The sequence below is a fragment of the Urocampus carinirostris genome, chromosome 2 (assembly GCF_059441175.1).
Source record: "Urocampus carinirostris isolate Australia breed hairy pipefish chromosome 2, RoL_Ucar_1.0, whole genome shotgun sequence".
In the NCBI taxonomy this organism is placed as follows: Eukaryota; Metazoa; Chordata; class Actinopteri; order Syngnathiformes; family Syngnathidae; genus Urocampus; species Urocampus carinirostris.
Window position 1 is genome coordinate 18,937,888 of NC_142350.1, and position 21,864 is coordinate 18,959,751.

Consider the following 21,864-nt stretch of genomic DNA (forward strand, 5'->3'; position numbering starts at 1 on the left):
AAAACTTGTGAAACAGTCCTCTTTCAGTCAAGTCAAGTCACATCCAGTTGTATAGTGCCCATCTCATCTCATCAGCTGCACCACTTGTCCTCAGTAGGGTCACGGGGGTGCTGGGACCCATCCCAGCAATCGTCGGGCATTGGGGAGGGGACACCCTGAACTGGTTGCCAGCCAGTCGCAGGGCACACAGGGACAGACAACTCACTCGCTCATTCATACCTAGGGACAATTCGGACCGGCCAATTCACCTGAAATGCATGTTTTTGGAATGTGGGAGGAAACAGGAGTGCCCGGAGGAAACCCGCGCAAACTCCGCACAGTAAGGCCGGGAGCTGGATTTGAACCCACGCAGGAGGTTCCCACGACCTCAGAACTGTGCCGCACACGCGCTAACCACTGCGCCGCCATGTATAGTGCCCTTTATCACAAAATGTCTCAAAGGACTGCACAGGTTTGTTACACCATCCCCTGATCTGAAACCAACATGCAAGGAAAAACTCAAAGCTCAGGATGAGGAAAATAAGAAACCTTGAAAAAGGGGCCTCAAAAGTGGTAATCACCCTTTCAGGGTTTCTAAAACCGTTTTATGGTTTGAACCCTTCATGAAGCAATTGATTATACTGTAAATGGTCACTTCAGTAGTACCTAACTAGATGAATAACTAACTTGAAATTTACATAAGTAGTAAACTGCAGCAACTATTTTGATTTTTTTATAAAGTGCTCATGATTATTTCTGTGTGATGAGACGTGATATATGTTACAAATACATTGTTATGATCATTAAATTACATGATTTGATTCATATGAAAAGTCTTAAGATTGTCAAGGGAAAGGGACTAAGACAAGCTCTTGCTATTTCCAGTCAACCCTTTCTTCCTTCTGTTTTGTCAATTGTGTATCAAACCTGTTGATTTTTAATTCATTCTGACCTTGTATCTGATAATCTTTTGGGGAAAAAAAGTCAATCAAAACAGCATTGCCATAAATACAGAAACAAATGTAAAAATAAAATGTGTTTGTAGTAGGTCATGTTTAATAGATATTTATGAAACCCTTTTTAGTGTATTATCCAGTTGCTTTGGAAGTCAAGGCAGATTAAAATGGCATAATACTGAAAAACACAGAAACGTACAATAGTGGATGGAAATAATTGAGATGTAATCCTCATAATTTGGGAAATATACTTCCAAACTAGTGATTCATTCTTCTAAATTTACCTTCTAGCAGAAAGAGCATTGATGAAAACAAAATAACTGTATTCCATACTTGCCAACCTCAGCAAGTTGCTCCCCTTATCAATGATTGCAATTCCCCTTGTTAAGCAGATAAACATTTTACAAACAACATGACACCCATTTACTCACAGCCAGACAAGTTGCTTAAACAAGTTTATTTTGTTTAGCAAATAATGATTTACGACTAAATTTGCTAGAGTACCGCAATGCTCTTAGCAATCTGTGATAACGTTGTCTTCTGCTATCAGTGACCCAGACGATCCGGATCAGATTTTTTTTAATTGCTCTACAAAAAAGTTATACTACTTAATATGAAATGACAAAAAAAAAGTATATACAAAGGGGGAACGTATTAGTTGACAGGTATGGTATTCTAAGGTGGGCAATTAATTAGCCAAAATTTAAGTTGGAAGGACTCAATTGAATGTAAGGTTTGTTGAACTTTATTGACATTTCCAACAAACAGGTACACAAAAAAACATGTCATTTCTTCTTAAATACTTAGTGAACAACACAAGCATATCTATGTTCCAGGTTGCGATGAGGCAAAAGTTGACATTTTAAGCGCTGGCCTGCTTCTTCTCCTGGAATTGAGCAATTCGACTTTCCATCACAGGCCTGAAGTGCCGGATCAAGCCCTAAAACGAAAGGAGCAACGTTAGCTTTTTGTGCTAACTGACCAGTTGTTGGCCATATGATGCTAATCACATCAATAAAGAAATAAACGACCTGGAAATGTTTTTGATCTAACCCAGGCATGTCGAACGTACAGTCTGCAGATCCGGCCCGTTGAATGATTTTATCTGACCTGCCCTACATTTCTAAATATGTCAAAAAAAGCGAGTCTCTAGGTCAGACCTGGGCACTCCGGTCCTGGAGGGCCGCATGTTCTGCATGATTTTTGAGGTTTCTCTGATCCAATACAGGTGATTCCAATCACCAGTATCGTTAACGAGCACTTACTAGCTTGCTAACGAGGTTATAATTTGTATCACCTGAGTTAAAGAAGAGCAAACTTCAAAATCTGGCAGGACGTGCGGCCCCCCAGGACCGGAGTGCCCAGGTCTGCTCTAGGTCATTCCTATTAATAGGTTGGATTTTTTTTTTAATGACGCAAACTAAAAGTCCTTTTTGGCCACTAGAAGGCAGTGTTGAGTTTGTGTATCGTGGTGAGTTGGTGCAGGTGTAAAGCAGCTTTCATGAAACTATTTAAAATAAACCAGTTAACATATTCAATGCCAAACATGAAATTCCCTTGTCCCCATTGTCTAAATAATTTCCATGCATGCCAACCGTTTGAGATTAAAAAGCAATAGATTTGATCGCGCACTTTACTTTTACGTATGAAACACAAAAAACAAAAACACACACTTGTTAAAAGGTGGGGTGTGTCGTTTGAGCTGTCCTTAAACAGTTGAAGGTTAAACATTTTCTCTAATCATGTGTTAACAATGCCCAACAGAGCTCATAGAGCCCTTATGCTTTAATTTCCAATATTCCTATGTGCTTTAATCCTTTTACCGGACCTGTTCAGGGGGAAACAAATTAGGATCGAGAAAAGCGGAGTGATCGAGAGAGATGGCATGCTCGTCCATTTTATAATTTCTGTTTGTCAGTAGAGATTAAAAAGGGTAAAAGAAAAGGTCTGCTAATAGCAAAGTTCAAACGCCAACCCAAATCCCCCAAAATATGAAGAAAGAAGGGAGCCAATGGGCTTCCATTGACTTATAATACGACCTGCAGTACCGCCTCTGGTCTGCTACGTGGTGTACTACTTAAAGCACATGGGTCAATCTCCCGGCCCGCGGGCCACGTCCGGCTCGCCGTGTAATCATATCCGGCCCGCAAGACAATTTTACATTACAGTGGGACCTCGCTACTTCGCAGTTCCACGTTTGCAGGTTCAGAGCTTCGCGGGTCTAAATAATAATAATAATAATAATAATAATAATAATAAAATAAAATAATGATTTAAAAATAATAATAATAATTAAAAAAAAACAATAATGAAAAATATTACATTAAAATTAGAAATCATATTATTTTACAAAATTTGAAAACAAAATTTTAAATTAGAATTAGTAATTGCATCATTTTACAAAATTTTAAAACACAAAGAAATGCACGTTGGCCAGCACTCGCTGAATACTCGACTCCCCATTGGCCCATTCACTACAGTAGACCACGCTTATCTCGTATACAGTACAGCACAATACAGTACGCTTCTCGCCATTACTGTAGTTAGCCTTTGTCTCGCGGTGATTTTTAAAGTTTTGTGAAGTCCTCGTGATCGCTCCTAAACGCTCTTCATCCCTTGGTGCAGCTAGTGAACCGCAGAAAAAGCGAAAGACAAACAATAAACGAAAAAGTGAGTTTCTTGGACAAGTTGAAAACAGGAAATAGCTACGCTAGCGTAGCCCGACAATATGGCCTTAACGAATCCACTGTGAGGTACATAAAGAAGGAAGAGAAGAAAATCTGCAAAACTGCTGCAATATCTTTCACGAAAGATGCCAAAAGGTCGGTGCGGACTGAAGGCTTCTCTGATATGACAGCTGATGAAATTACAAATCTCATCGACTGCCACTCAAACCCAGTGACAGAGGAGGACCGTCAGGAAATAACCAAATCGGTAAGTGAGGAGGAAGAGGAGTCTGCTACTGACAAAGGTGACGAAGCTGAAAAAGGTGACCTTTCATTGCATAATTTACAGGACCTCTTCAATGTTGCCAAAGACCTCCTGAGAACATGATAAGAGCCATCGAATTCAGCAATCGTATTGATGACGTCGTGGCTGTTTATAGGCGGATCTTCATGGACAAAAAAAAAGTATGATATTCTTATACTGATTGGGGCCGCCTGAGAACAAAAATTCTGGATCCAGCCCCAGAGAACCCCGCTTCAACCGCTAACTCAGGGGTTGGGAACCTTTGTGACCCAAAGAGCCATAAAAGCAAAAATATATAGATTTCCTTTTTTTGAGAAAGCCATAAATTGAGACAGAAGTCAACAAAAACCTGCTCTCCAGACCAAATATAATTAATCACTTATTATATCACTCTGACATTTAATGATTCAATAAAACATTTGAAATAATAATGCCAGAGCCTTTGTCCCATGTAAATATAGATAAACCTCTTAGAATTCGTCTTCCTCCGCTGTTACTCAAGAGTGTTGAGGCTGATTTTGACTGTCCTTTTTGTCCTAAATAATGGTTTCAAAACAAGGTGTGAACAAAGTTCTTCTATAAAAATGTCACAAAATACTGCAAACAAGAATACCAACAAATTTACCTTCAGTACAGAAGTTGCTGGGCAAGGGGGAAAAAGCCCGTTGTGTGTATAGCTCTGCTTAATTCTACCCCTTGCCATCAAATTGCTCTGGGTGCTTTGCTAGAGCTTTTGGTTGTTTACAGTTTATTCTGTGGGTTTTCATCATAATGTGTCTCAACAATGAATATAGATTTAATGAGCTTCCATATAACGGATTATTTAGCGATTCACAGCCATAATGTGGTCTGTTGGTGTAACACATTAATTGTAAACTGTAGTAAAAACTGTGCCCTATGTACAGTGGACCGTACCCTATCAACTGTCAGAGGTCTTGGCTTTGTATGTGCCACAATCGGCTCAGCATGAAACAACACAGTTGGGTAAATAATAGCGAGAGTTCTGTCTTATCTCAGAGCCAGATCCACTCATGAAGAGAGTCATAGGTTCCCGACCCCTGCGCTAACTCATTAACCACTATATGCCAGTGCAGACCTGGGCACTTCGGTCCTTGAGGGGCCGCACGTGCTGCATGATTTTGGAGGTTCCTCTTCTTCAACTCAATTGATACAAATTATCAGATTGTTAGCAAGCTGGTAGGAGCTTTTATGTAGTGGAGCAGGAAAACCTCCAAAATGTGTCAGGACATGCGACCCTTGAGGACTGAAACACCCAGCTCTGTGCTAATAGCTTGTGTGGGTTCAGTCAATTCCATTGGGCTCACCTGCACAGGCCAGGCAGCGCCATCCCCGAGTGCGCAGATTGTGTGTCCTTCAATCTGCTTGCTAATTTCCCAGATCATGTCAATCTCAGAGCGCCGTGCGTCGCCTTGCACGAAGCGCCACATCATGTTGTTCATCCAGTCCACTCCTTCGCGAGCACACAAGAAAATGAATCCTATTGCAAATCAGCGTATGTTACGTATAGCATGGGTCCGGACCTTCTCTGCAAGGCGTGCATTGGCCACAGCTTTCGTGCTTGTAAAATTCTATCAGGCGGGCGATGGCTCTGATAATGTCCGTCTGAGAAAAACAAAAAGCCATCAGATGTACAATATGGATACAGGAAGCCTGTTCAAAATGGAGAAAACAAACAGTAATCATACAGCTTTTCACAGTCAAATTCAAGCACTTTTGAGGCCAATTCAACTATTTGTCCAGTACCATTAAAAGACTCCAGTATGACCATGTATTTTACAGAGCCACAAATAGTTAAATCAAGTCATGTTTATTTGTATGGCCCTTAATCACAAAGAATTTCAAAGGGCTGCACAGATTAAAGACTATTGCAAACTACAGACTATTATGACACCATCCCCTTATATTGTCAACATAAAATATAGGTTATTCATATGCTATAAAATAGAAGCTTAGATTTAAACATTTCCAGTGAGGTTGCAGATCAAATCTTAGGGGGAAGAGCATTCCACAGCACCGGGGCCCGAATGGAGAACGCTCTCGAACCTGTGGATCTCTTCTTGGCTCTTGGGATCACTAGTAGACCAGCATTTTCAGAGCGAAATATATATGTGATTTACATATGTGATTTAATATTGTGTGTATGCATTTAACAAGCCCTGTTAAATAAATGTTGGGTAAATCGCGAGTATTTTTTGAGACAAATCTCTCTTCATACGGGTTTTAAGTAAACGTGTTGCTTACTTTTTTAGTTTCCCGACTTTCTTCCATTACAATTCATCACTGGGAAATACCATTATGTCGACAACTGATACATGATGCTTGCCCTTATACAAATTTATCGAGCCCTGTTTAGGAGTAGCATGCACCTATCCTCTTGGGCCTGACACTTAGGGGGGCGATCACTCTTCATAGGACAATGCCGTAAAAAGTAATGGCAGCTTCAGTTAAAAATAAGGAAATAAGAAATGCCATGGCAAAGTGAAGCCACTAGAGAGAATGTCACTGTCATTCATAAGGACTTGTTCAGAAACACAGCAACGATTTCAGGCATTGATAAGCACTCCACCCAAAATCCAAGCCCTTTTCCATACTTGAAATCACAACAGTAGGATTCAAGCATTTTCAAAAATGTCACGCACCCGTACAAACCCTATAAAAACATACCGATTTGTCCATCACAATGACTGCTGCTGTGCCCAGGCCGGTCTGAGCCTGGACCAGGCCATCAAAGTCCATCAGCACCTCCTCGCATACATTTTTGGGGATGAGTGGCGTTGAAGAGCCGCCTGGGATAACTGCTAACAGGTTGTCCCATCCGCCACGCACACCACCTGACATGGTAGAAAATACTCACTCTTATAAAAAAATAAAAAATAAAAAATAAAAAACAGAATGACCAGCAAAACCAAAACGACTCCAAGTACTGTATACAATTGCATATAAGCCTACGTCGCACTCGATAATGTCACACCGCAGAACTATTGATCGATTCAAGTCAGATTTCATAATGTGATATCAAGTCACAAACACTCAATTAACACTCAATTATTTAATAACATTCACCTATTATTGAACAAAACCTTTCTCCCAGTGCCTGCGTGGGTTTTCTCAGGGCACCACTCCGGTTTCCTCCCACATTCCAAAAACATGCATGTCAGGTTAATTGGCCGGTTCAAATTTTCCCTAGGTGTGAATGAGCGAGTGAGTTGTCTGTCTCTGTGTGCCCTGCAACTGGCTGGCAACCAGTTGAGGGTGTACCCTGACCACTGCCCTAAGATGGCTGGGATGGGCTCCAGCACCCGGCGACCCTACTGAGGATAAGCGGTGCAGCTGATGAGATATACTGTATATATATTTCTTTTGAATAATAACAAGACCATATATTAGGTCACTGTTTTTAAGCACTTCATTTGATATTTAGTTTTTTAGCATTAATGTAGTTGTACTTTTTAGTATTTTAGTGGTATTTCTGCAATAGTATTTTTGTCGTATTTCCATAGTAGACTTTGTCGTAATTTTTCAGTACAATTTCTGTAGTACGGCGAGGATAAGGGCCGCAGGAAAAGGATGGATGTTCCATATTAACAGGAGGTACATAAACTCAATTAAACATCAAGGTAATGCATTATCGCAATCTAATGTTAAGCAATAAAATAGAACCCCCATTTTTTTCTTCTCCTTAGTGTTATTTTGCCACTTTTGGGTCCCAACCCATTAGTTGAGAAACACTGCGGTAATGTAGGCAAGAGAATTGTCCCTCTGATAGAAAGTCAACAAAACATACCTGCGTGCCTCTCGATGAGATCCTTCAGGGGGACTGACATCTCCTCCTCGACAGTGCATGGATGATTCACATGACCAGAGATGTTGAAAAGCTTGGTGCCCGAGTTCCTTTCCCTGCCGAAACCCAGGAACCAAGTCCCTCCACGGCGGCAGATGGTGGGTGCTACGGCAACAGTCTCCACGTTGGCGACGGTCGTAGGGCAGCCGAAGACGCCTTGGCCGCGGAAAGAAAAGCAAGCGGAAAAAATTAAATCATTGATGGAGGAAAAAAAAATATCGCGGAAGTGGAGACTAACCCACGTCAGCGGGGAATGGTGGTTTGAGGCGAGGCTTGCCCTGCTTCCCTTCCAGCGATTCGATGAGGGCCGTCTCCTCGCCGCAGATGTAAGCGCCGGCGCCGCGCATCACAAACACGTCAAAGTCGTAACCCGAGCCACACGCGTTGCTGCCGATGAGCCCTGCCGCGTACGCCTCATTGATGGCCACCTGAAGACGGTTACATTAATGCTTACTAGGGGCCGACCGATTATCGGGCGGGTTGATTATCTGGCAGGTCGATTATCTGTTCTGATATTTGGGAATTTTACGGATATTGGTATCAGAATTTTTATTCATTCGTAGGGACAATTATTAGGCTCTCTGATGCAGTCGAGCTCTCTCCTCCCTCCTCCTTGCTACCCACCCCGCGCCTTCTGATTGGATAAACGACCAGGGAGCCACTGAAGCAAAAGCTTTTCTAACTCCACACACTGCAGACTGCAAACAGCGGCAGTTTTGCTCAAGTCACAAAATTGACATTATATTTGTTTTATTTACTGTTATACAATTGCCAATGTGCCGCTTATTTGTTTACTCAAGTAATAAATGTTTACTTGATTTGAATTGATCACTTAATTGCCTGTCCCTAAAAAATGAACAGAGATTTATTCATCTATTTATGCCTATACTGATTCAAGTAGAGTGCCCAATTGTTTTTAGTGGTTATTTTTGTACAAATATGAAGTATGTTAAATAAGATATGTATTCTTCATTGTACACATTTTCATGTATTTATCATCATTTGCCACATAATTCAATCAACTTCATGCAAAATAATAATTTGACTAATCGATTCAATTGTCAGTGACTAGTCAACTATTATTAAGATAGTCGTTTCTTGCAGCCCAAACATGTACGTTAGATAATATTGTTCAATAATAATAACAATCGGATTTATGTTAAGTTTTACTTTTCGCACTAAGCTAGATTTCGTGGGATAAGTATTAGGCAGGAACAGGTACTCCAGATTTGAATTACAGAAGATGTGGTAGATAAATGCAAATGTAATATTACTTTAATGTGATAAGGGAATATACTTTTGACGTCTTTTTTACACTACTGTTTTTTCATGCACAAAGTGATTGCAGTGTAAATATGACTGACAACTCAAAATTGGGTAGTCACAGAACCTGATACTAAAAAAGCTAAGGGTCAAACGTACTTTTCATTTATTTTTAATCACATCTCTTTAATCTATTATTTTGAACAACGTATTGAAATTATTGAATGACACCATCGTTAATACCTGTAAATATTACTAAACATATTTTATAATTGTTTTTAAATCTATGATTTTTTTTAATCAAATCTCACGAGTAGCTCTATCTAGCCACACGGGGGCAGGATTGCCTCGTCGATTATTTATGCAGCAGCTCAACTTCTCAGGTTGTGTCAAAAGTGAAACAAAATGTTGACCAATAAAATCCACAATCTCTAAAAGGAATAATTAATACATATTTTATATGGAAGTAATTTGTTTGGATGAAAAAAATTCAAAAAATATATATATAAATTCCTTCGGGGTGTTCCATTGCAATAAAAACTCGGGCATGAAAATGGATCGTGGTTAAAAAAGTGCGAATGGTGTAGAGGGGATATGTTCTGGTACAGAGTAAAACTCAACAAAATACTGTTGTTTATTGGATGAATTTAGCCTCAAATGTCTTGCACGAAAGCGGGCTAAATTTGTAATGGTATCAAGAAAGCCCATCCCAGCCATCTCCGGGCAGTGGGCAGGGGACACCCTGAACTGGTTGCCAGCCAATCAAACCAAAGAACTACAAACACAATTAGCAACGTGCAACAGATTAAAAATGTGCTAGCCGGACTAGTTCCAGCTGCGCTTAATCGGTGAGTCTGGATTTATTTATTTTACTTCCGTGCAATATCCCCGTGGGCAACTTCACACCGACTCAGTGTGACACACTTGGCAAAGAAGTTAAAAATACAAACTTTCTCTCTTCTCTGCAAACTATCACAAAATCCCTGTCCTTCCCTGAAAGCATTTTCCCCTAAGATCCACACAATTCATGCAGGTCACACTTATTGACTTCAAAACCGATTTTCTCTTAATGGTGAGAGATTTTCATGCCTGAAAACTGGACTGAGGTTTGTGATCTGACCTGCAGATTGGACGACTCGTTGTAAAACTCCCCGCGGATGTATATGTAGGCGGCACGGGCCCCCATGGCCCTGCCGGCCACGAGGCAGCCCTCCACCAACTTGTGGGGGTCGTTCCTCATGATCTCTCTGTCTTTGCACGTTCCCGGCTCGCCTTCGTCGGCATTCACTACCAAATATTTGGGTCTGGGACAAATATAAAACAGTTATAGATGAAATATCATAGATGTCTTACTATCCTTCCGAAGGTGTTCCTGACCTGCCATCACTGGGCTTGTTCATGAAACTCCACTTCATGCCTGTGGGGAAGCCGGCACCTCCTCTCCCTCGCAGCCCAGACACTTTGATCTCATTGAGAATCCAGTCCACACCTTTGAGTAGGATCTCCTTGGTCTTGTACCAGTCGCCACGCTTCATGGCGCCATTCAACCTGAAGCACAGTGGAGTCAAAAAGTATGAAATATGAAAGTATTTTTCGGTTCCGGTTTCCAACATGGCGGCACGTGTTTACGTTGCGGCTAGTTGCTATCCGGCTATCCTACTATTTACCACTGTCCTCCTGCTTTCCTTTTTGGATACGTGCGTGGCCAATAAGACCTACAGCCGGGAGGAGCTCATCTGACTGGGTGGGGGTCTAAATTTCAACTTTTCGGGCACTTTCTATAACACCCATGATATCCCCAACGAGCTCCAAAGGGACTCGGGTTCGCCCTGCTTTCCCGCTCCACCGAAGAAAAAGAAAAATCGAAGACGGCGCAAAGACAGAAAACAGAAGCGGGGATGTTGTGCAGGGAAGCGTGTGAAGTTGAAGGAGCAAGGACATGAAGATCGGTCTAATCCAACCATCATTTCTTCGTCAATTCTGCGAGTCAACCGACGCCTGAAGCCCAACGCACACGAACGGCGACATCTTGTGACGATCTCTACAAAGACTACAGCTAAGTTAAATGATTCAAAGCTAAAATTTGGCCTTTTGAACGTTAGATCGCTTGCTCCTAAAGCTTTACTTGTAGATAATATTATTCGCGATTATAAACTTAACTGTTTCGGCCTCTGTGAGACTTGGTTACGCCCGGATAAGTTTTTACCACTAAATAATGCTTCGCCACCAGACTACGCTAGCAGCCATGTAGCACGTTCTTTGAAAAAGGGTGGCGGTGTCGCGCTCATTTCTGAAAAAAAAACGCTCAAATTTACTCCTCGTACCTTTAATAATCACAAGTCGTTCGAGGCTCTTGTTATGAGGTCCTCTCCTTTGTCAATTTATGTAATAACTATCTATTGCGCACCAGGACCATACACAACTTTCTAAGACGAATTTTCTGAACTTTTGTCTGAACTAGTAACCTATGCAGACAAAATTATAATTATGGGGGACTTTAACATTCATATGAACTCCCCACTCAGTTCACTCACTGTTGTGTTTCAGTCGCTAATTGATGCATTTGGTTTTAATCAACTGGTTGATTTGCCAACCCATAAAGATGGAAATACGCTCGACTTGGTTCTGACTCGAGGAGTTTCAACCTCAAAGATGACGGTGTTACCGTGTACTACAGTTATCTCGGATCATTATTTAGTTACATTTGAGGTGATAGCTAAATGTAGTACCAAAAAAACTGAAGGATTCAATGGACGCAATATAAGCACGGGCACAGTTTCTGAGCTCTCCGATATTCTTCCAGGAGCAGTTGCGTCCTTTCCTTCCTACATAGGCTCTATCGAATCACTCATAAATAAATTTAATGCTACCCTGGCTAGTGCCCTGGATTCAGTAGCGCCCATCCGGCTTAAATCACGACCTAAAAGACGCACGCCTTGGTTTAATGATGAAACTAGATCCCTTAAACGAGAATGCAGGAAATCTGAAAGAAAATGGCGCGCTACCAAGCTTGAGGTTTTCCATCAAATCTGGTGTGATAGTTTGTTGAAGTATAAAGCGGCCCTTGCCTCTGCAAAATCAGCCTACCTTTCGAAGGTGATTGCGTCACAAAAGAACAATCCCAAGGTCCTTTTCGACACTGTAGCCTCGCTTACAAGGCAACAGACTATCTCAGATAGCTCCACCCATTCTGCCCACGACATAATGGTCTTCTTTACTAAGAAGATCCAAAACATACAGGAAGAAATCGTGAAAGACAGTATTAATTCAACACATACTAAAGCACTCAAATCTATAGATGCACGACATGGTGGCTGTCCAGGGATTTTGTCCCCTTTTAGTGAACGGTCACTCGATAATCTTAAACAGGTGGTGAATACGGCCAAACCGACAACTTGCCAGTTCGACCCGCTTCCAGGTTCACTTATTAAAGGTCTCTTTGGCGTTCTTGCACCTTCAGTTCTAAATATTTTAAACATATCACTCTCCTCAGGTGTAGTTCCAGCGGCTTTTAAGTCCGCCGTCATTATACCCACACTGAAACCACCCAACCTTGATCCAGAAAACTTATGTAATTATAGACCTGTGTCAAACCTACCGTTTCTTTCTAAAATACTTGAAAAAGTTGTGGCACAGCAGCTGAATGATTTCATGTCCGAGAACAATCTCTTTGAATCAATGCAATCAGGATTCAGGGCTAACCACTCAACTGAGACAGCTGTGATTAAGGTAACCAATGATCTCCTACGGGCAATGGACTCTGACGCATCATCACTTTTGCTGCTGCTGGACCTTAGTGCTGCATTTGACACAGTGGACCATAATATCTTGCTAGAACGGTTGGAAAAATGGATTGGTCTCTCAGGAAACGTCCTCTTATGGTTCAGATCCTACCTCTCAGATAGGACACACTGCGTTAAATATGGCGAATTGACATCTGAGCCCTTTAGTGTTACCTGTGGTGTTCCGCAGGGTTCAGTGCTTGGCCCCCTTCTCTTCAGCATTTATATGCTTCCACTAGGTGATATTATTCGCAAGTATAATATCAGTTTCCATTGCTACACAGATGACACTCAACTCTATCTCCCGATGGAGGAATCTGCCACACTTAACTGTGGAAATTTGGAGGCCTGCCTGACTGAGATAAAAGAGTGGATGTCACTCAATTTCCTGCGTCTTAACTCTGAAAAGACTGAAATGTTAGTTATTGGTCCATCTAAGTCCCGTGACTTATTCTCTAAAACCGCTGTGAACATCGACAATTGCCACATCACACTGAGCGACTCACTTAAAAATGTCCTTTCAAACACATGTGAAGAAAATTACTAGAACCGCTTTCTTCCATCTCCGTAACATTGCTAAAATTCGTCCTATACTTTCTCAGTCGGATGCGGAAATCATAATTCACGCGTTTGTTACCTCCCGTCTCGATTACTGTAATGCACTACTTTCCGGTCTTCCGATGACCAGACTCAAGAGTCTTCATCTGGTACAAAATGCTGCAGCGAGGCTTTTAACTAGGACAAAAAAGTACGATCACATCACCCCAATTTTGGCTAACCTGCATTGGCTCCCTGTTAGCCTAAGATGCGATTTTAAGGTTCTCCTATTACTATACAAAAATCATACATGGACTTTCCCCGTCATATATTTCAGATCTGATTTCCCCCCATGTTCCGGCCCGAAGCCTTCGTTCCGAGAGCGCCGGTCTCCTGGTGATCCCAAGAGCCAAGAAGTGTTCCGCTGGTTCGAGAGCGTTCTCCATCCGGGCACCGGTGTTATGGAATGCTCTTCCCCCTGAGATCCGATCTGCTGCCTCAATGTACATGTTTAAGTCTAAGCTTAAAACTCACTTCTACTCTATAGCATACGAATAACCTAAACTTCTTATATGTAATAACTTGTGAAGCCCTTTGAGACCATTTGTGATTAAGGGCTATACAAATAAAAATGACTTGACTTGAAATGTACTGGATATGTGTAGCTTTGCTAATCCTTACTTCCAATCGTGACGGCCGTAGAGGTTGGTGAATATTCTGTCCTCGTCTGCCAGTGGCCCAAATGTTGTTTTTTTAGGCGGGGTCTGAGGGAAAAAACAGAAGTATGCATGCATTAAGTGTTTGATGTCATCATCAAAAGTCATACTTTCAATAAAGATCTTACTTGTGCAGTACTGTTGAATCGGATGACGGCACCTTGACTGAGCGCCGCCGGGGCGCGCGCCACCCCGCTCACGAGAGCCCGAGACAGGGACAGCATCCTTTAAAAAAATGTTTGCATAACCTGTTAACTTATTCAGTGTCATTTTGTATAAATATGTTTTAAAAAGCATAGTCTCTGAGCGCCAATACATAAAAATATGTTTGTCTAGTTTTCGTTTTAAATACTATTGTAAATTGTTTGGCGTAACTCATCAGTATGTTTCAAGCCTCTGGGAATAATTTCAGTATTATAAATTACGATAAGATGGCAGGAGTGGCTTTGATAAGATCTATGTCCACCCATTAGAGAAGCCCCATCTTCCTAGTCTTGCTTCCTGTATCCAGCGATAGAAGTGTGTAGGCGAGTATAGGTGTAGTGAAGCAGTGTGGTATATGGATAAGTACTGACGGTTAACGGTGGGAGCTTATTTCTTTATAAAAAATGAAGAATTCTATTTTGACGGAGTCGTCGGGGCAGAGAGGAATGATATTTCGTGCATGTTTGCAGGTACGCGATCACCATAGTGACCAAAAACTTGCCATCATGTCACCAGAAACATTCTACCAAAGTTCATGCATAAATTCAGTGTTATTGCAATATAATGTTATTTTGCAAGCAAAGTTCCCATGTGTCAATGGAAAGTTTTGTTTAGATATTGGAGGTATTGCAAGTGCAAAAATAAAAAAGCACCAAAGTGAACTTTCTGCTGGTCCCTCCCATCAGCATCATTTCCATTTATTAGGTTGACGTAGGATCATTTGTACTAGAAAAAAATGACACCGTTGCTGTGACAAAGTTAGGCACAGGATGATCTGTTTATTCAAGTAAAATACAAAATACAATCATTGACGTGTTACGTCTCGTTTGGAGATGAGAAGAAAACACGTTAGTCTCCCATATATCTGTTGATGATTTGACAGTTCATTTCAGCATAATAAGCTTTATGGTATAGTGCATAACAGTTTCAATATGAGCGATTTGAGTAGAAAAAGGTAAAATAAACATGTTACCTGCTCAAAAGTGATCTATACACGGTGTGCATTACCGTTCGATTACATTCACAACAAATACAAAGACGGAATGGTTTAAGATGTATTACATTCCCAACAAATGCAAGACGAAGTGGTTTTGGTTATATGTTCGCCATTACATTCCCGAAAGGTGATATAAGTGAGATAAAATGAATGAATACTTTTATTTCGAACATTAAAATAAAAACAGGACAAAAACAATGAGCCAACAACAAAATAATGTCACATAACATGTTCGAAAAGGGGTAGTCAGAAGCAGATGCTTATTTCCCCTACCCCTTTATCTTCCCTATTGAATACATATTACAAATCCTCCTTTCCCTATTGTGTCTGATACAACAAAATCTCATGGATATACTAATTACATAGGTCAGATATCAATAATTATAATAATTACAATAATCACATATTTTATACACTAATCTTTGTAATACCTATCCCTCAACGTCATAATGCGCCTAGTTACCAAATGTCACTGCGGCACCAGTGATAATAACAACAATAAAAATAATCAAAATATTTATAATAACAGTTCTGATATAATAATAGCAACAACAAGTTATCCATAGTTTTAAACGCCGTATTTCCAATCTCCCTCATATCCCATTTTCTTCATCCCTGTATTTCGCCAGTAATGCTTTTTTGTATTTAAATTTGAACACATAAATAGTTGGACATTGTTTGATCTCATCTCTTAAATTATTCCAAAGTTTGACTCCACACACAGACACACTCATACTTTTCCTGGTTGTTCTCACCTTTGGGATTTTGAATTCACTGCAGCCCCTCAAGTTATATTTTCCCTATTTCCGAGTGAATCATTTTTGTATGTTTTCTGGCACTATGTTTTTGTTGACCTTAAATAACAGTTGTGAAGTGAAAATTGTTATTAAATCATCCAATTTTAATCATTTGGACTGCATGAATAAAATATTAGTATTATCCCGATATCCTACCCTGTGTATGGTTCTTATAGCGGCAGTGGCTCAGGAGGTAGAGCGCTCGTCTTGGGATGAAGAGATCGCAGTTCGAATCCCGGCTCCTCCGTGTTACATGTCGAAGTGACCTTGGGTAAGACACTGAACACCTAATACCCCCAATATGCAGGTTAGCGCCTTACATGGCTGCACGGCCGCTATTGGGAAATGTGAAGCACACTGTAAAGCGCTTCGGTAAGTCTTGACTTGAAAAGCGTTATATACAAATGCAGATCATTTCATTTCATTGCCTGTTTTTGAAGGATAAAAAGGGTCTGTAGTGAACTTTTGTAATTGTTGCCCCAGACTTCTGCACAATATGTTAAATATGGCAGAACTAGAGAACAATATAATAAATACAATGCATAATAATTTAAAATAAATTTGGCTTTATTAATTATTGAAATGCTTTTATATACCGTAGTTTGTATGTGTCTGATGTGTGTTTTCCAACTTAATTTATTGTCTATTATGACCCCTAAAAACTTAATTTCTGATACAATGTCTATTGCAACACCATCTATTTTTACTTCTAAATCCTGATTTGCCTTGCGATTACCAAAGAATATTACTTTGGTTGTATTTAAATTTAAAGATAATTTATTTGTATCCATCCATACTTTTAGGTTAATTAGTTCACGATTAATACAGGTTACCAAATCAATATAGTTATCATTTGAATAGAAAATGTTAGAGTCGTCTGCAAATATTACTATTTTCAATAGTTTTGAAACATTAAAAATATCGTTAATATATAAATTAAATAACTTTGGTCCCAGGATAGAACCCAGTGGTACTCCACAACAGATGTCGAAGTATTCAGATGTCAACTCTCCCATTTTTACATATTGCTTCCTCCCCGTCAAATAACTTAGAATCCATTGCAAAGCCACTCCCCTGATGCCATATACAGGGAGTGCAGAATTATTAGGCAAATGAGTATTTTGACCACATCATCCTCTTTATGCATGTTCTTACTCCAAGCTGTATAGGCTCGAAAGCCTACTACCAATTAAGCATATCAGGTGATGTGCATCTCTGTAATGAGAAGGGGTGTGGTCTAATGACATCAACACCCTATATCAGGTGTGCATAATTATTAGGCAACTTCCTTTCCTTTGGCAAAATGGGTCAGAAGAGGGACTTGACAGGCTCTGAAAAGTCAAAAATAGTGAGATATATTGCAGAGGGATGCAGCACTCTTAAAATTGCCAAGCTTCTAAAGCGTGATCACCGAACAATCAAGCGTTACATTCAAAATAGTCAACAGGGTCGCAAGAAGCGTGTAGAAAAACCAAGGCGCAAAATAACTGCCCGTGAACTGAGAAAAGTCAAGCGTACAGCTGCCAAGATGCCACTTGCCACCAGTTTTGCCATATTTCAGAGCTGCAACATCACTGGAGTGCCCAAAAGCACAAGGTGTGCAATACTCAGAGACATGGCCAAGGTAAGAAAGGCTGAAAAACGACCACCACTGAACAAGACACACAAGCTGAAACGTCAAGACTGGGCCAAGAAAAATCTCAAGGCGGATTTTTCTAAGGTTTTATGGACTGATGAAATGAGAGTGAGTCTTGATGGGCCAGATGGATGGGCCCGTGGCTGGATCGGTAAAGGGCAGAGAGCTCCAGTCCGCCTCAGACGCCAGCAAGGTGGAGGTGGGGTACTGGTATGGGCTGGTATCATCAAAGATGAGCTTGTGGGGCCTTTTTGGGTTGAGGATGGACTCAAGCTCAACTCCCAGTCCTACTGACAGTTTCTGGAAGACACCTTCTTCAAGCAGTGGTACAGGAAGAAGTCCGCATCCTTCAAGAAAAACATGATTTTCATGCAGGACAACGCTCCATCACACGCATCCAAGTACTCCACAGCGTGGCTGGCAAGAAAGGGTCTAAAAGAAGAAAAACTAATGACATGGCCTCCTTATTCACCTGATCTGAACCCCATAGAGAACCTGTGGTTCCTCATCAAATGTGAGATTTACAGGGAGGGAAAACAGTACACCTCTCTGAATAGTGTCTGGGAGGCTGTGGTTGCTGCTGCACGCAATGTTGATCGTGAACAGATCAAAGCACTGACAAAATCCATGGATGGCAGGCTTTTGAGTGTCCTTGCAAAGAAAGGTGGCTATATTGGTCACTGATTTGTTTTTGTTTTGTTTTTGAATGTCAGAAATGTATATTTGTGAATGTTGAGCTGTTATATTGGTTTCCTTGATGAAAATAAATAATTGAAATGGGTATACAATTGTTTTTTGTTAAGTTGCCTAATAATTATGCACAGTAATAGTCACCTGCACACACAGATATCCTCCTAAAATAGCTAAAACTAAAAAAGCCCCACTCCAACTTCCAAAATATTCAGCTTTGATATTAATGAGACTTTTGGGTTCATTAAGAACATGGTTGTTGTTCAATAATAAAATTAATCCTCAAAAATACAACTTGCCTAATAATTCTGCACTCCCTGTATTTCCAGTTTTTTAATAGTACATTATGATTAATGGTATCAAATGCTTTTTTTAAGTAAAAAAAAAACCCCGACTGCGTATCGATTTATGATTTATTCTACTGCATCAATAATAGACATTGTTGCTGATCTGTTTGCTCTAAACCCATATTGATTTTCATTAATTAATTTATGTTCATCTACAAATTGTTCTAGTCTATTATTGTAAAGTCTCTCTAATATTTTAGAGAACTGAGGAAGCAGAGATACCGGTCTATAGTTTGTAAAAATGTGCTTGTTTCCATTTTTGTATTTTGGTATAACTTTTGCTATTTTCATTTGATTTGGAAATTTGCCTGTTAGAAATGATAGATTACAGATGTAGGTCAATGGTTTCACAATGCTATTTATAATTTGCTTAACTAGTACCATATCGATGTCAAAACAACCCATAGACGTTTTGTTTTTACAGTTGTTAACCACGCCTAAGATTTCTGATTCCGTAACCCCAGATAAAAACATGTTCTTGGAGTTCATTTTTATCAGTGACTCAAATTGCTTACCACTGCACTCTGGGATATTTGCAGCGAACTCTGGTCCAAAATTTACAAAATAACTTATGAAATTCTCCACAACTTGATTTAAATTATAATTTTCACTGTTCTTATCAATAAAATAGTTTGGATATGCATTACTTACATTATTCCCTTTTATTATACTATTTTAATACATCCCAAATACCTTTGATATTACTTTTGTTATGATGTAATAAATTGGTATAGTATAATTTCTTGCTTGCTCTTAATATTCCTGTCAATATGTTTTTATACATTTTATATCGGGATTCGGCTTCCTCAGTTCTTAGTTTAATAAATTTTCTATTTAAGGTGGTTTTTTTCTTACAAGCATTATATAAACCCTTAGTTATCCATGGATGGTTTAGATTTATTCTTAATATTAGTTTGTCTCATTGGGCAATTTTTGTTATACTTGTTGGTGAATATTTCCAAAAGTATGTCAAATGCACGATCCACATCATCTGTACCATATATAGCATTCCAGTTTTGTTTAACTAAGTCATCATAGAGTGATATAATAGTCTCTTCAGTTCTAACTCGTTTGTAAACATAATCCTTAGTTGACTCTTGTCTAGTAACCTTTTCATCATACACTGTAAATACTGGTAGGTGATCAGAAATAGCACAAACCAGTAATCAGCGGACATTTGTAAATTCCATATTATTTGTAAATATATTGTCAATGAGTGTTGCACTGTGTGAAGTGAATCTACTAGGCCTAAATATAGTTGGGTACAAACTCATACTGTACATTATATTAATATAGTCATCAATATTTTTATGTTTGTTTGGATTCATTAGATCGATGTTGAAATCTCCACAGATGAATAGTGTTTTGGTGCCTATTGTTGATGATGTTTTTTTCAGCCCACTTTGTGAAGGTTTCCAGATTTGAGCCCGGTGATCTATATACACAACTGACTATAATATTTTTCCTTTTTTCATTTATAATTTCTATTGTAATACATTCGTGTAAATCAATGACAAATGCCATGTTTTGTATTATCTTCGATTTGAATCTTTTGTGCACATATATAGCTACTCCTCCTCCTATTTTGTTTGTTCTATTTACATAGTTCAAATTATAGTCGTTTAATTCGAAATTAACACCCTTTTCCTCACTGAACCAGGTTTCAGAAACTGCAATCACACTAAACGGGTTCTCAAATTGCTGAAAGCATTCATTGATGTCATCAAAATTTGTGTACATGCTTCTACTGTTAAAGTGTATTATTGAGAATTTCCCTTCAGATTTAACAAAAGTATTATATTCATTTCCAGTACAATATTTGCAATTGTCTGAGCTAGTTGATAGAAATTTGTGGTCAGGATCGAAGTCATCTAATCCTGAATTATTGGAGTCAGTGTGATCAACAATACTCAGTTCCGGTAGATCATGGCCTAATATATTATGATGTTTTTTTTTTATTGTGATCGGTAATAAAGGTGTCCATATTGTCAGTCCAGGATGCCCTCACTTCAGGCAAATCTGTCCAGCTCCTGCATTTCTCGGACCCAGAGTATTTTTTTGCTTCTTCTGGAGTGCCTTTAAACTTTATGTATACAAAAACGAGGTAAAAGTGGTTATAGTAGCTAGGGGATGCAAATCTCGGCATGGGTAAATTTCTCGGCATAACACCGGCTTTTCGCATTTGAGAGAAACGTCCGGCATTGAGTAAATTAATTACTCTACTGACACATCCAACAATGCAAAGCCATACAGCGAAATCATAAGTAATTTACATAATGCAAATAATACACAGTTAAAGCTTAATGCAAGATCTGCCAAGTAGAAACTCTTAGTTGTTTACTGTAATATACTTGATAGATTTTACATTGTAATACACACTAGTTGCATATAATTGTATTATGTAAACGATCCAATCCTAGATGGTGTACAAACACAATGCTAATGAAGATGTGGCATTTGGCATCTGCAATAATGAGTGAAATATTAACTACTGTGTAACATTTAAGCAATACTGTGACCTCCAAGCTAACGACACTGAAGCTAGCGTTAGCTTGTGATGATAGGCTGTCTCGCTGATATAACCTTGCAAGAGTTACAAGTTAAATGGGGAAAACGTAATCTTCGTGACATACTTTCACACATAACAAACGAACTCTTTGCAATAAATACAAAAAAAAAAGAAAGACGGTAAGTGTGGGTTTCGCAAGTTATTACGTACCTGCTCTTCTTCCACAGTTTACGAAATCTGGACCGGAAGCGGAATTAATGAGTTACATAACCGAGTGGAGTACTGTTTTACGGATTATTTACTTATTCCAAACACTTTGAAAATGACAACAGTTTTAAATTTATTTTCCAAATGATGAATTATAAATTATAAACTTTGAAGGCAACACGAATGTATTGCTCATATTCCGATTCCATAACGAGTGTTCTTCGTCACGTGTCGGCCTAATTTTATAACACGGTTTATTTTTATTTTGTTTAATGCTCAGTCTCCTTTCAAATATCGATTGGAGAAAAACGTGCTTAAAGGGACAGTGTGTTATATTTGACTACTAGATGTCGCTGTATTGTGTAGTGTAACAATAAACGTGTGCTAAAAATACAAACTACAGAGACTCAAA

General features: G+C 39.5%; 1 protein-coding gene and 1 pseudogene across 2 annotated transcripts; one reads left to right on the forward strand and one right to left on the reverse strand.

The window, feature by feature from the left end:
• Positions 1-1,664: 1,664 nt before the first annotated feature.
• ndufv1 (NADH:ubiquinone oxidoreductase core subunit V1) lies at positions 1,665-21,617 on the reverse strand. Of its 2 annotated transcripts, none has more exons than XM_088329235.1 (11): positions 21,456-21,617; positions 14,194-14,290; positions 14,031-14,113; positions 10,408-10,578; positions 10,151-10,334; positions 8,006-8,195; positions 7,711-7,923; positions 6,591-6,757; positions 5,447-5,528; positions 5,231-5,376; positions 1,665-1,875 (listed from the first exon to the last, which is right to left on the reverse strand). In XM_088329235.1, the coding sequence occupies exons 2-11, from the start codon at positions 14,287-14,289 to the stop codon at positions 1,798-1,800; spliced, it is 1,410 nt and encodes a 469-aa protein (XP_088185361.1). In that variant the 5' UTR covers position 14,290; positions 21,456-21,617; the 3' UTR covers positions 1,665-1,797. The 2 variants fall into 2 exon arrangements, with proteins under 2 accessions (XP_088185361.1, XP_088185362.1); XM_088329236.1 differs by lacking the exon at positions 21,456-21,617 and adding an exon at positions 16,220-16,350.
• Positions 10,820-13,907, forward strand: LOC148371254 (uncharacterized; annotated as a pseudogene).
• Positions 21,618-21,864: the final 247 nt, after the last annotated feature.

What these genes read in the sequence shown, in the direction of transcription:
- ndufv1 (XM_088329235.1), bottom strand. Translation starts at nt 14,289, where the DNA reads ATGCTGTCCCTGTCTCGGGCTCTCGTGAGCGGGGTGGCGCGCGCCCCG. An exon ending in GATTCAACAGTACTGCACAA is followed by an intron (nt 14,114 to 14,193) that starts GTAAGATCTTTA and finishes TTTTTCCCTCAG; the next exon opens with ACCCCGCCTAAAAAAACAAC. An exon ending in TCATTGTGATGGACAAATCG is followed by an intron (nt 5,529 to 6,590) that starts GTATGTTTTTAT and finishes TGTTTTTCTCAG; the next exon opens with ACGGACATTATCAGAGCCAT.